Raw genomic sequence first — 15047 nt, forward strand, 5'->3', positions numbered from 1 at the left:
AAAACGTGTAAATGGCCCTGCGTTTTTAAGTGATTTTAGGACATCTACTACTTAGATGTATACCTGCATCACACACAGTTTTGAAAGGGCATGTTCTGGGTGTGATTTGGGTGGGACTGAATAGCAAGCATACATTTTCCTAACACACACATACCTGCTCTGAGTCATGCATAAATGTCAGCTGATTTCTCATTTGGACAAAGGCTTTGGAGGAGTGATTGAAGGGCAATCATCATTTCCTCTCTGATGTTTAAAACCACCTCAGAAAGCTGAAAATCAGAGTTTTGGGACTTGACTTCTTAATTGATTCCCCCAGTAGCCTAGTTTTGTGAAATCTGGTACTTGTGTAACTTGCAAAATCATTTCTTTGAAAAATTACTATTCCTGCTGTATCTTCTACACCTGTATTTCTATAGCTTTATAAATATTTTACAAAATGTTCCACGAGTACTCTGCAAATTGTGAACATCCAGACTTTAATGTCCGTCTTCCTACCTAGGTGACCTGTGCCAAATAGGACGTGGCATCTAAAGTATGCAAAAATGTTGCGTTTTTGGATGGCTCAGAATTTTGCTTCTTTACATAACTCAGAAAGCAGGGAAACCTGCACCCTAATTTATAAGTATCCTTATATCAGTGAGCAGTTTTCAAAAGCCATTTGCATGGGTAGGTAGCAAGTCATCTGAGTAAAAGTGCTTTTGAAAACTGTCCACATTCTGCATGAGTAAAAGTACATGTGTTGTGGAAGAGCGCATGCACTTTTGCCTGCAAATTTAATTGGTGCATTCCCCTGGGGTGGAGAATACGATGTTCCTAGTTTTGCAGTGTAAGGAAAGAATCCTTGCAGCAAAAGTAGGTGCAAATCTCTGCAAGTACTTTTTTTTAAATCTTGGCAGTTTTTAAAGCAAACTGTAACCAGGTACCTCTCTTATGCAGCCAAGGATAGAACAATCTCCTCCAGCCACAGGCTCCCGGTACAATGAAGAAATAGATGTCCACCAGTAACTTCAATCTTAAGGACGTTCATTCCATGCAGGTTTCTAGTACACAGTTCCAACAGCAGCATGGCACATACCAGGATTCAATACAGGCTTACAGGCTTCAGTCTGGGCTCTTTATCCAGTGCACAATATACAATAATTCAATTCCCCAAGACAAACAGTTCTTTCAGTTCATCATCACAGTTCAGTCACCAAGCAGCATTTTCTACCTTCTATCCTCTTTACCTTCAGGAGAGTTCAATATTTTAGGGACTTCTTCTACCCAAGGGTTTTCCCCTGCATCAGCTTCACAGTGAATTCAATACTTTTGGGACTTCCTCTCACCCAAGGAATCTCAGCTGGCTTCAGTACTTTAGGGACCTCCCTGCCCAAGGGTTTTCAGCCTGTAACTGCTTCTCTCCTTCAGCTCCTCTCTCCTGAACTGAACTCCACTGCTGGGACTCCTTCCCACCTGCCTAATCAATCCCTGGCTTCAGCTACCACCACCACCAATCATTCTCCTTCCATTAGCTTCCTCACACCCAAACCAGCTGAGTTAAGCATTAGACTAATGAGACCAATGATGAGCTCCTGCACACACTCCCTTTCCGCCTAGTGGCAGCCACTCTACACAACCTGCCAGCTTACACCCATGTCTTCCCTGATTGCAGCTAGGAGTCCAGTCCGGGTTCTTCATCTCACCCTCTGGCTCTTTGCCTGCAATGCCTTCTGGGACTTGTATTTCAGACTGAAACTGCCTTAACCCAACTATCCTGGAGGTGACTTTATCACAAACGCGTAGACTTTCCCTTTGAGAATTGATGCAAAATCTGTGGGGAAATCTATCCATGGACTTTGCAGTTACCTGCAGATATTAGAAGATTTATCCTGTAATCCCTATGCCTGGAATAGACTCCCTGAGCCGGTACGTCTGGCTCAGTCTCTGGCTGTCTTCAGATCTAGGCTTAAAGCCCACCTCTTTGCTACTGCTTTCGACTCCTAACCATGACTCTCTTACTCAGTACTCTCACATATTGCCCTATCCTTTATCCTCACCTTTTTATTCCCCTACCCTTAATTGTTCTCTCTGTCTCATGTCTTATCTAGATTGTAAGATCTTTGAGCAGGGACTGTCTTTTTTTGTGTATGGTGTGCAGCGCTGCGTATGCCTTGTAGCGCTATAGAAATGATAAGTAGTAGTAGTAATCCATTTGTGATTTAGAACAATAATGTGTTACATCTGAGTGTTTGCTCCATTATAAAAACCTTCCTGATGGTTGTGTGTGGGCTGAATACTAGGCAGAATGAATTCTGTCAACGTTATATTGAACAATTACTAGATCATTCTTTCTAACCAAGATGGAGGCAAAGCATTTTGACATTTGCTTTAGTGGAGAAGTAGCCTAGTGGTTAGTGCAGTGGACTTTGATCCTGGGGAACTGGGCTTGATTCCCACTGCAGCTCCTCGTGACTCTGGGCAAGTCACTTAACCCTCCATTGCCCCAGGTACAAATAAGTACCTGTATATACTATGTAAACTGTTTTGAATGCAGTTGCAAAAAAAAAAAAAAAAAAAACACACACACACACAGAAATGCAGTATATCAAGTCCCACTCCCCATAGGAGCTCACTTTTCAAAATGATTAGGAGTGCTGAACTCAGCATACATTACCAAGTGCATAAAAGGAAAACAAAGCATGGAGGGTTGTGGACACAACTGGCCAGGCTGAATTTAAATATAGAGCATAGCACATGTTGCACACACAGGGGAGGACTTTTGGACACTGCAGATCCCACCAGTCTCTCTTCCTCCCCAACACTAACTCACCTCCATGGCTCCCCCCCCCCACCCCTCCATTCATCTTCATTGCAGTCATGCTGTCCATCTTATGTCCACACTCTCCCACTTCCATACCTAACCTGTGGGGCTGATGCTCAAAGGTTCATGGTAGACTTAAACTCTAGCCTGAACCTTAGCCTCATAGCAGTGTGTGGCCTCACTCCTCATGTATTCAGCTGGTTTTTGCCTCTCAATCGACAGAGCTTCACTTTGCAAATGTGGTTGGTCTTAGAGACACAGAATTGTCTGGACTTGGCCTCATATCACTAAATTGCTTATGAATGCCCTCATTGTAGTAGCTGGGTTGCTACTCTTTGCAGCAACTGGGATTTTCCTCATGAATCAGAAAGGATTATTATGTAGTGCAGGTAGGAATTCATTTCTTCATTTCACAGAAATCAGTATGACTGATCCTTCCTCAATCACTTTGGCTTTACCTTCGCAGAATCAGCTGGGCTTAGCCAGATAGATTCATATCTGCTTATCTTTGTGGAGTCAGCTCAAGGAACCATTTAGGCTTGGCCCACTGTTTTGCTTGTGCTTATCCTCACAGATTCAACTATACTTGGTCTTGTGGAATCAGCTGATCTTAGCTTTGCTAAATAACCTTTACTACCTTGGCTTCTTCATCCCTACTGTAGCCTAACAGATTAATCTCTACTATATCTTCTCTGAAGAAGCGGTTCTTATTCTCACAGAATTGGCAGTGTTCCTTCTCACATGTCTGGTTTCTTCAAACTTCCTTCACCTTCTCAGTATCGGTGGTTCTTCAGTTTCTCAATTTCTTCTTTGGTACTGCCCCTCATGAGTTTGGCAGGGTTCTTCAGTTTATCTACAGATCTGTGTCATTAGTAGCACAGTTCTTTCCAATTGACTGTAGTTATTCTTTACTCTTTTGCAATAGGCTGGGTTTGAGCCCTTCTCTCTTGAAGCTCTGCTTCACCTCTCAGTTGCCACTGGACATCCACCTCACAATCTTGGTTTGCTTCTACCTTCACTCTTGCCAAGTGCTTCACTGACGCTCTTATACTTCATATTTTCAGTATCACAGTATGTCTCATCAGTTGTCTTTCAACCTCAAGGGCCTGGGAGGCTTTGGACTCTCATCCTATGCCTTCCTTTTGTCCTCTGACTCTCCAGTGTTTCACCTCTCAAGTATCTACAATACTGCAACCTTTTGGTATAAATGATATTTCTCTTCCAACTTAATTAATTGGGAAAATTTTGAAAATGACTGAGGCTTTCATATATTTTGGGTTAAGCAGCTTAGGGTGGGACATTTTGCTCTGAATTGATTTGGGAACTGCTTTGCTACATCTTACAAGTTCTGGACTGATCTGTGAAACATTAAGGAAGGAAAAATTATGTCTTACCTGATAATGTCCTTTATTCCCAACAGATCAGTTCAGAAGCCCACCCTTTTCTGTCCCTGCACTAGGTTTACTTTGTGCTTGCATCACAATGATTGAATGCAAAGAGCACATTCTTCTCAGGACAGTTTGAGAGAATCATCTCAATAAGTGTGTGTGGGGGGTGGGGGTTGATGACATTTCATAGGTTCTCATGGAATCTTATCTACTTCACATTCTGCACAGATGTATCCATAATTTCTAGTCAGTGGAAGCTTTAGGTGATGAAGTATATTATATCACTTCACTTTCATCGTTTATGCTTCTGCTTCACATTGCTATGTCTGTAAGCTCTGATATTTCTTGTTTCAATTTCTCATCTTCATATTAGCTTCAAAAGCTTCGGCTTCTGATGGAGCTTTGTGACTCTAGCTTTCTTGGCTATTGCATTTTCATAGGTAGAGTACAGGGTATGCGCTATAAGCGTCAATGTTTTTTCATTTGCCATGCTGAATGTTCTAGGACTGCACAACACCCTTAAGGGGCAAATCACCAAGAACTTTCACAGTCTCCATCTGCTGGTCACTGGACATAACCCACAAATTCTGGACTGATCTGTTGGGACTAAAGGAAAGAAAATGATCAGATAAGATATAAATTCTCCTTATCACGCTTTCAGACCCAGAGTTACAGGTGCTCTCTTAAATACAAGAAGCTCTTGCGTTTGATATTAAAAAAACTGGGCCTTTATTTTAGTACATGTGTTAAATAGCCAATGTATGCAGTAGGAAGGGCTGTACATGGTTACTGGTTATTTCATAAGTTAGGCTTTCAGGCTGTATGAGGTTATCTGATAAGTCTCTGCTGAGTGTTATGTCTGATGCCTGAAAATCTGAATTTCTCTATTTGTCAGTTTTCTCTCGCTGTCTTTATTCCTAGAGCATTGCCACTTACTTTGGACTGCCCTGGCGGAAATGCGTCCTGGAAAAATATCTCAGTGGACACCAGTGAAAGGATTTGTAGTCGGCAGAAGGACAGCTGTAATAACACAGCACAGCTAAGTATGAGAGGCTGGGGCTTTGTGGAACTATTGTTGAAAACAGTTCTGGGGAGGAGGGGGGAAATGATTTAGGATTTAGCCCACACCTTTTTCAGTTGTAACTCAAGGTGGGTTACATTCAGGTACAGTAGGTATTTTCATGTTCCTGGAGGGCTCACAGTCTTAAGAGGCCCTTTTACTAAGCTGCGGTAAAAAGGGCTCTGTGGTAGCGACTGAGGCCCTTTTTACTGCAGCGGGTAAAAAGGCCGAAAAAAGAAATGTCCATGTGATTGCTCTTACCATGTGGCCATAAAGGGGAGGGGAGCATTTAGGCTGTTGCAGTTACCGGGTAGCACGCAGTGCTGCCTGATTGTTGTTGGCTAACCCGCTGCGGAACTATTTTTTAAATATTTCTGCTAGCGCTGGCCCCCCTCCCGTTGAGATCTGGCCTCGCCCCTACTCTATATCACCTTACTTTATTTGGAGTAAGCTGATGTGCCCAAGAGGTGTCTTACAAAATTTGCATACAGTTCTCTGCCACACCTTAGAATCCAGTTATGCCCATACATGATGTATATTCTCCAGATCTTATGAGACAAAAAAAAAAGCTCCATATAAGGGAAAAAGGAAAAGAACCATTAGATTTTACAGTAGCAATCACATATTCTTAGAGAGCTTCCTCTTGCTGATAAGTGACCTGGCAGGCACAGTGTACTATATATTTTGACCCAAGAATATACATACCCTATTACTTAGTCTCATGTGGAAAGTGGAAGTGATAAGCAGGGATAATCTACCAGTAGCATGTCCAGAAGTCCATTTCTGGGTGGCCCTAGGGGTGAACTAGGTGGGCCCATGCATTCCCCCCCCCCCCCCCTTGTTAAAATTAATACCTTGGCTGATGGGGTTGACTAAGACCCACCAGCTGAAGATGTCCTCTGCCCGAGCCCTCCCATGCCATCTAAACAGAGCGGATGTCTATGGCACACTTTCAGTCACTGTTGCCAGCTCTCCCTGCACATGCTCAGTTCATGCTTTTAAGGTCAAAGCGGAGATTATATTTGAATATGGGACTATTTCACTTCATGGTCTGAATCAAGAGTTGGCTCTGTGTTTTTATGATTGTCAGTCTGTTTAAATTAATAATTTTATAATTTTTACAACATTGTAAACAGCACAAGTAACAGCTAGCTGTTCATATCTCTGTTCTCTACTACTCCTGGAATTACTCTTTATCCTCCTATAGTAAAATGAAAATAATGAAAAACCAAAAAAAAACAAACAGAACAAGTTCATCCATTTCTATATCATTTTGAACCTTACATAAGAACATAAGAGTACCATCTAGCCCAGTATCCTGTTTTCCAAACAGTGACCAAACCAGGTCATGAGTACCTAGCAGAAACCCAATTAGCAGCAACATTCCATGCCATTCTTCTAGTGAGATTAATCTCAAGAATGGATGACTCTTATCTCCATCAAACTGTGATACTTGAGGCAGACAGCTTGTGCACTTAACATGGGAAAAAGATCTGATATTTTCTTATCTGATTTCAGCTTTGCTGTGCCCAGAAAACTCGCTGTGTGCACCTGATGGCCCCGGTATGTCCCAGTGTCTGTGTGCTGATGGCTTCCATGGCTACAAGTGTGTCAGGGAGGTGAGATGAAATGAGAGGGGTGGAAGGGGTAGCAAGTTACTAGTGAATTGATCTACACAAAATGTTATCAGAGATGTTCACTTTTGTGCTCTTGTGAAATTACACAAATGAGACTGTGAAACATGGTACCAAGCTTGAAGCACAATCCTAAGGGAGGGAGAGAGTGGGGGAAGGAAAACCCTGAGCTTTCAGGAAATTTCCTATATTCTCCAGTAGGGTTCATTTGCATCTAACCAGGGTCTCTAATACCCATTCTAATCCTCCCTCTCTCTCTGTTTTGTAGCCCAGTTATTGTAATCAGTCTTCAGTTGCAATCCAGTAACATAGTAAATGATGGAAGGTTGGTTGATATTCTCAGCTAGATGATCTGATTCAGCAACTTGTTGTTAAAGGAACATTGGTTTTTAAAATTATCTATGGAATACAGAGCTGCATGGGAGCAGGGATGGACCTGGGTCTGCAAGGATGGACTGAGATCTTGCAGGGTCTCCGCAGAAATGCACAGCGATCTGAGCTTTGCCTGTCCTCCCCCGAGCTGCAGGGTGCCTTCCCAGCACATACCTCAAGCCACCCTGGTGGTCTAGTGGATTCTTCGGGGCAGGAAAGATCCCCAGTCTTTCTTTCCTGCTGCCGCTGACCCTCTTTCTGCCACATCGCTTTTTTTAAAGCGGTAGGAGTGGAGGAGTAGCCTAGTGGTTAGTGCAGCGGACTCTGATCCTGGGGAACTGGGTTCGATTCCCACTGCATTTCCTTGTGACTCTGGGCAAGTCACTTAACCCTCCATTGTCCCAGGTACAAATAAGTACCTGTATATAATATGTAAACCGCTTTGATTGTAGTTGGAAAAACCACAGAAAGGCGATATATAAGTCCCATTCCCTTTCCCCTTTAAAATGGCTGCCGAGACTTCCAGCGGCGGACTTACGAGACTGTTATACCTCTCTTTGCAGTTTCTGAAGTGTGAAAATCATTTTAATTTTGTTTTTATTCCATCCTCTTGCTATATAGGGATCCTCTGTGTTTATCCCATTCCTTTTTGAATCATCACAGTTTTTGTCCCTACTGCCTCCACTGGAAAGGCACTCCAGGCGTCCACCACCCTTTCCATGAAAAATGTTGCTCTTAAGTTTACCTTCTTGGAGCTTCATTTCATGTTCTCTAGACCTAAAGCTTCCCATCTTCGAAAAAAATGTATTTGTTCATTAATTCAGATGTTTAAAAAAATTAAGTATCATCCCTGTCACTCCTTTCCTCTAGGGCAAGGGTTCTTAACAAGTGGTGTCTGCACCCCTACACATGGATGTAGCCAGCCCTCCAATTTTGGGGGTGGACTGGGGGGCAACGCATTCCTCTATCTTTCTCTCCCCCCCCCCCCCCCCCCCCACGCTTAACCATACTTTTGCTTGCGGGGATGCTGAGACCTTGCCAGCCAAATAAATACTGTGCCCAAGCTGCTTCCCTTCTCGTGCTGCTTTCTGCTTGCAGACATGGTGGCATGCCTTCAGCTGCTGACGCCTACAGGCAGGAAGCAGCATGAGTAGGAGGGGAAGCGGCTTGGGTATTGTATTTATTTGACTGGTGGGGCTGCAGTTCTGGAGGGAGCTTGAGCCCAGGTGTCCCTCCCCCCATGGCTATGCCACTGCCCCCAAGGGGTGCAGAAGGAGGTCAAATGAGGTAAGGAGCAGGCTCTCAATCTGAGGCAATTTACTGAAACTTTCTAGACAGAGTGAAGGCAGTTATTAGGACAGTTATTGGTAGTATAACTGTGCACTCATCTGCAGTCTGGCGTGTCTCCCTTCCCTGTCTTCCCCCCCCCCCCCTCCCTCCCCACCTCCCCAAGTCTGTCTTCAAACTTCTCTTTACTCTAGAAGTCTCCAGCAGCAGTGATTCACAAATTCGGCCTGTGGCTGGACCTGGAGCATTCCCTCTGACTTGATCTGCCCTACTGGAAACAAGAAGTTGCGGCAGAAGAAGCAGGATGGGTTATGTCAAAGGGAAGGCTGTGGATCCAGCCATATGCAGTGTTTGTGAATAACTGCTGGTGATTTCTGGAGGACAGAGAAGTTTTGAAGGGGGGTTGGATGACTTACTGGATCGTGAAGAGGGGGGAAAGAGAGATGCAGGACAATGGGAGGGAGGGAGGGAAGAGAGAAGCTAAAATGTTGGACCATGGGTGGTGGGGTAAAGGAGAGTTGTTGGACAGGGAAAATACAAGGGAAGGGAAGAGATGGGGGTTCTGACTTGAAGTGGGAAAGAGTGTGGAGATGCTGACTGGGATGGGGGGAAGGAGAAAGAGGGGAGAATGGGGAGAGAGAAGCTGCACTGTTGGGGGAAGTCTTCAAGTCTCTTTATGGTTTTAGTGAGATATGGCCTCCAAAACTGAACATGATACTCTAAGTGTGGCCTCACCAACAGCTTGTACAGGGACTTTGTCACATCTTCCCTTCTGTTGGCTATGCTCCTCTCCATGCTAGTATAAATGCAGACAGACAATCTGGCCACTCAATGTCTCCACTGATGATTAACACTGCACAACTCAGGGGATATAAACTACTACTACTACTATTTAGCATTTCTTATAGCGCTACAAAGCATACGCAGCGCTGCACAAACATAGAAGAAAGACAGTCCCTGCTCAAAGAGCTTACAATCTAATAGACAAAAAATAAAGCAAGCAAATGAATTAATGTGTAGAGGAAAGAGGAGAGGAGGGTAGGTGGGGACGAATGGTTACAAGTCAAAAGCAATGTTAAAGAGGTGGGCTTTAACTTAACCAAATTAAACTAAGGAGGTTTAATAAACAGGAGTGGAAATGAGCTTATCTAGTCCACTGTAAGCAAGGAAGCCAATTAGCAGAGCTGCCAAGTTACTCATTCCAGGAGGGAGACGTTTTGTCTGGTCTTGGTTTTAAACTTACATCCCAAAGCAGTGTAGTACTTATAGGCCATGATTCTATCCATTGACATCAGTGCTGCAGTTCCCATGATGCACCAGGTAGAGGCTGGCAAAAATCCAAGACCGGCCAAAAAGTCTCCCTCCTGGAATGGGTAACTTGGCAGCTCTGATATTAGGTCAGCCTAGGTTTCCCCTTCCCAGCACAGCCATCATCCCCATTCACTCAAAACAAAGCAAGCAAACCTATGAGCTGCTGCATCCACATTGTCGTTTTTTTTTTATTGTTGGTCCATCTGTAACAAGTCTAAAGCTGTTTCAATTGGATAGGCAGTGCCTTAAAAGTTGGAGGACAAAAGGTTTTTTGTACTTATTGGACAGCTTTTTAATTTATTTGAAAGCTTCCCATATGTAGATATAAATATCATGAAATAATTTAATATCACTAAAACAGCTTAAAAATGTATTATAGCTGCTAGAAACAGCAATTTTAAACTCTGTATTTTGTGCTCATTTTTCTACACTAAAAACTAAATAAATACACTGTATACAATACAGATGGCCAAATTTCAGTGAGGATATCCTGTTTCCTGATGGGTTCATCTTAAATGTTGTAATCTGCTTTGGGAAGCCTGGTGTTATACAGATGATGGAATGTATTGAAAGTAAATGGAAGTAGAATTACTCTCCTTTCATTGGGGCACATGGAATCACATCTTCATCTGTTTTGTAGAAGTTTACCTTTTAGATACACAAATTGATTTTTCTGTTGTTTGAGCATGTTTCAGAAACAAGTGGTTTATAAGTCAAAATAATTAAAATATTTTCTGTCAAACAGATCTCTCATTTGTTGAAACATAACTAAATGGGCTGTAAGCCCCTAATGCAGTCCATTGGTTTTCTTATATTTTGTTCTTGTAATGGCTTATACTGTGCCAAAACTGGAAATACAGTGAGACAGAATAATAAAATTCAGTAACATCCAAAACCTATTTTTAATGTTTTAATCATCTTTATTAAAAGCAAAACATGTTGGTTGATAAGCATCATACAGAACAAGATAAAACAATAAACTATCCAACATGGCACAATAAAAACATTTACAGAGAACATACCTCAAGAACCTTCCCCTCCCATACTCCCCTCCCTCCCTCCCTATAAGCCCACCTGACTGTTTCCACCGACAAAATAACACAACAAATGTACAAATCAGTAGGACTCAAAGCATTTCATAACAAGCACTGCCTCCACTGTATGCAAATCTCATGAATATTCATTGTCAATATCCTGACAAACCTGACTGCCTTGAGTAACTCCAGGACCAGGTTATCCTAACTACCATAAGAGGCAGACATGGTTGTATAATTAACATAATTTTATTTGTATTTGGGTAATAACTGAGAAAATGCTATTAAAAATTATATTACAAAGCATGAAGTTGACTTGGTTAACTTCTGCTGTATATCAAACAATAATAAATAATAGTAATAAACAATATTAAGTGCATTTTTATAATATATCACTGCATTCTTCAAAACAGAAGGAGCAAGTTCCCACAAACCATCCTTCTCTTTTGATCTAGGTACAGGAGAGAAAAAAAAAGCTTTCAAATGCTCCCTGATTTCAACCTACTACATGTTAAATGTGGGAGATGAATGTCATAAATAAATAAATAGAAACTCTGAATGTTGAGCACCTGATTCTCATAACATGATGTCTGTTTTAGTGGCCCATTACCAGGAGAAAAAAATCTCTGCACGAATATAACACGTGCTAGGGTGTCCCTGTAACCAGCCCCTCTAACTGACCACTGATTAAGATTTATAACAAATTACTACTTTACCTATGAAAAGTTATTCGGTTATTATACTTCCTCTGTGTGCATCTGTATGCTGCACAAGCTGGCATGTTTGAAAATATAAGTGAGATTAAATAAAAATGCTACCAACAATAACGACAAGGTGGATGCAGCAGCTCATAGGTTTGCTTGCTTTGTTTTGAGTGAACAGGGATGACAGCTGTGCCGGGAAGGGGAAACTTAGATTGACCTAATTGGTTTCAGCATTCTGACGTCACTTCCTGTCTATTAAACCTCCTTGGCAGTGTTGCCAGGTGGGCGGTTTTACCGCCCAATTGGGCGGTTTTCCGCGACCCGCCGCGGGAAATTTTTGCCCGCGGCGGGTTGCGGTTTTTTGGGCTGTTTTTGGGCTTCAGGGCGGTTTTTTCGGCCGCGGGGGGCGGGGTTAGTGACATTTTTTGGGCGGGGTTAGTGACGTGGGAGGCGGGGCCAGTGACGTGGGAGGCGGGGCCAGTGACGTGGGGCGGGGCCGATGACGTGGGAGGCGGGGCCGGTGACGGCGGGGGCGGGGTTGATGACGGCGGGGGCAGGGGTGATGACGCGGGGGTGGGGGTGTCAGGGGCGGGGTTTGTGTTTGGGCGGGTTTTGGGCTGTTTTTTGGGCTGGATTGGGCTGGAAAAAAAATTTCCACCTGGCAACCCTGCTCCTTGGTATAAACACTGTCTCTGCAGCACTCCCGGTCAGGAGCAGAAGTAGGGCTCAGAAATTGAACACATGGTATTACCGCAAAATGTAGCACTGCCACTGGACCTGTCCTACCCTACCTAATATTGTCATATCTGTGAGCATTCATCTAACTAATCTTATTGGCCAAGCAGCAAAAATAACTAGCCCTGACTTATGGGAGCCGAAATTTGTCATAACCAGACTATCCTAAGCAAAAGGTCAAAGAGGATAATACCAGTTTCTGTGTATGACGTATAATAAACTCATCTCCTTACAAATCAAACATGGGAAAGCATCACCAGCCTTTGTTGGTTACGTGATCAGAAAACCCATGGAGTATGGCTTACGGAATTATTTCCAAAATCTGTGCATCACGCTCATATATTTTATATCTATATCTGCAAGGACGAATCTCATATCCGTGACACGCTGCATACATGACATTCACAGACCTTTGATCATACACTATGGCAGTTGTTATGAATCAAATGTAAAACATGCTATGCATTCACAAAAACCCTATTTCCCCCCCCCCCCCCCCCCCCCCCCCACCAACAAGAGGGGCAGATCAGAACTAGCACATTTTATCCATGTCATCTGAGTAATAGCCAGTAGAAAAACTGCGGTGATGGGGGAGGAAACAGCAAAAGAGTCCAAATATATACAATCCCAGGTTTAGTGACGAAATCACAGATGTTAACCATTTTCTCTTCCCAATCTTTACCTCTTACCAACCATGGTTCTGGCCCTGACTGACAAATCATTTCTATGCATAAATTTGTGAGTCCAATTAACTCCCCCAGTAAAATCTGTTATTTTCATCTTAATGGCAAGTGCTTTGTTCTTTTGATTGATGCTGATAGTTGAAATCACCCTGCAACTTTCTCTTTGTGATAGTATCCATTGTTCCAAATTTTGCCTGAAGTTGCAGCCATTTGGCAGACCTTCTGCAATGAGCACACTTCCTTGGGTTGAGTTTATTCAAGGTTTCACCTCTTTTGCCAGCAGAGGCAGCTGTAATTCATTTGGCGCCTTTTCTCTGCCGTGTCCTGCCCGTCTGACACTTCATGTTTACATGAGGGAGGGACGTGGCAGAGGAAAGGCACGGGGTCAGCCCAGTTATAGCTGCCGCTGCCAGCAAAAAAGTTGGAAGATGTAATTTGGTTTGACAGAGCATGTCAAGTCCTTTTCTATGATTGAGCCACAGACTTTGGTTGATGATTTTAGCGATTATGTCGTAAATACCACTTATCACAGAATTTGGTTTGTCTTCATATGATCTTTTATTTCATCTGTTCAAAGCCTTCTTTTGTCATCTCCAGTTTCTTGTGTTTTGTACATTTATCTCCTTAATTAGTTAATCATGCCACCCTTGTTTGCGTTTTTGTAGGGCTCCTTTCCCACGTTCATGTTCTTTGGGATTCTGGGCTTCGTGACAGCTGCATGCTCTCTACTTCTCTGGTGCACCCAGCGACGGAAAGTAAAGAGCACCTGACGCCTTTGCTCCAGGTCACTGAATGCAAGGGGATCTGAGGTATGCCCCTCTGACGGTGCTCTGGGAGATGAATTGATGCTCTTGAGCCAGATGACTTTCTGGAATGTTGATAATAGACAACATTCTGTGATGTGAACTAACAGTGCCAGCTTCAAACTGGACCTGCAAGGTGATTTGTTCTTCAGCTGATTCATTTAAGAAAAAAAAAACTTCTGCTTCTGGCACTGTGTGGCTGAAAACATACAAAAACTTATTGTCACTGGGTACTGCAGCCAAATGCCCACTCCATAAAAACTGGTACAATTGTGTATAGCACTAAAGACATTTTTAGAACTGCTTCTCTTGAACCACCAAGTTTTACTGAATGTGAAAAGTTGGAGGGTAAATTATGATGCACTGTCCTTGGTGAGGTGGCTGCTGAGACGTGTTTCCCTTTTTTCCAAGAACATTTTCTTTTCCTTCTGTGTTTGCCAAGGCCAGCTCACAGGACTGTGGTGCCCTGAGCCAACAGACACACACACACACACCTGCCCAGATTCCTGTATCTCTCCCACCCCTAATCGCGATTTGGTATCCCCTGTACTAGTGATAAAGGGTAAGCCCCAGTCTGGTATATCTCCATCTGTTCCCCCCCCCCCCCCCCCCAAGGCCAATATACCCAAGTTGTCCAATTCCACTCCCTCTAGCTTACTTTCAAAATCCTAGCCTTCCCTTTGCTATGTGCTGCACCTGAAAACAGGAAGTTGCGCAGGGGTGTGCTGGTAAATTTTTAACAACGGGCTCTCTCTCTAGGCATAGCCAGCCCTGAAATTTGGGGGGGGGGGGGGGGGAATACATGCCTCTCTCTCCCCTCCCTTGTGCAGGCACGCTAGGCATACCTTTGCCGAGCCCCACCAGCCAATAAATGGACTGCCACCATTCTCTGCTGCTTGTTTTTGGCTCTGAGCAGCAAGATGGAACCTTCTTGCGCTTGCATGAAAAGTCCCAGCCTGATGCTCAGAGTCAGAAACAAGGAGCAGCAGCAGTCTATTTACTTGGCTGGTGGGGCCAGCATCACTGCCAGCAAAGTAAAAGAGAATTCAGGAGGGGGCCCAAGCCCACATTTTGGGAGTCAGTTGTTAAAGTAGCCATGGGGAGGCCTACTTTAACAACCGGCTCCCAAAATTCTTAAAAACTTAACAAACGGCTCTCGCGAGCCCGTGAGAGCCTGCTCCCGCACACCACTGAAGTTGCGTCACAAGGAGTGGGACATGGCAGAGAGAGAAGGCA

At 43.6% G+C, this 15047-nt stretch overlaps 1 protein-coding gene across 1 annotated transcript in view; it reads left to right on the top strand.

The window, feature by feature from the left end:
* Positions 1 to 14521, top strand: part of ATRAID (all-trans retinoic acid induced differentiation factor) — a 78277-nt gene extending 63756 nt beyond the window's left edge. Inside the window, exons 6-8 of the mRNA XM_030198572.1 lie at positions 5110 to 5231; positions 6767 to 6867; positions 13674 to 14521. Of these exons, the coding sequence (XP_030054432.1) occupies positions 5110 to 5231; positions 6767 to 6867; positions 13674 to 13778 (328 nt within the window). The 3' untranslated portion in view covers positions 13779 to 14521. The remainder of the gene's footprint in view (positions 1 to 5109; positions 5232 to 6766; positions 6868 to 13673) is intronic.
* The last annotated feature ends 526 nt before the right edge of the window (positions 14522 to 15047 follow it).

Source organism: Microcaecilia unicolor, chromosome 3 (assembly GCF_901765095.1).
Source record: "Microcaecilia unicolor chromosome 3, aMicUni1.1, whole genome shotgun sequence".
NCBI classification, from domain to species: Eukaryota; Metazoa; Chordata; class Amphibia; order Gymnophiona; family Siphonopidae; genus Microcaecilia; species Microcaecilia unicolor.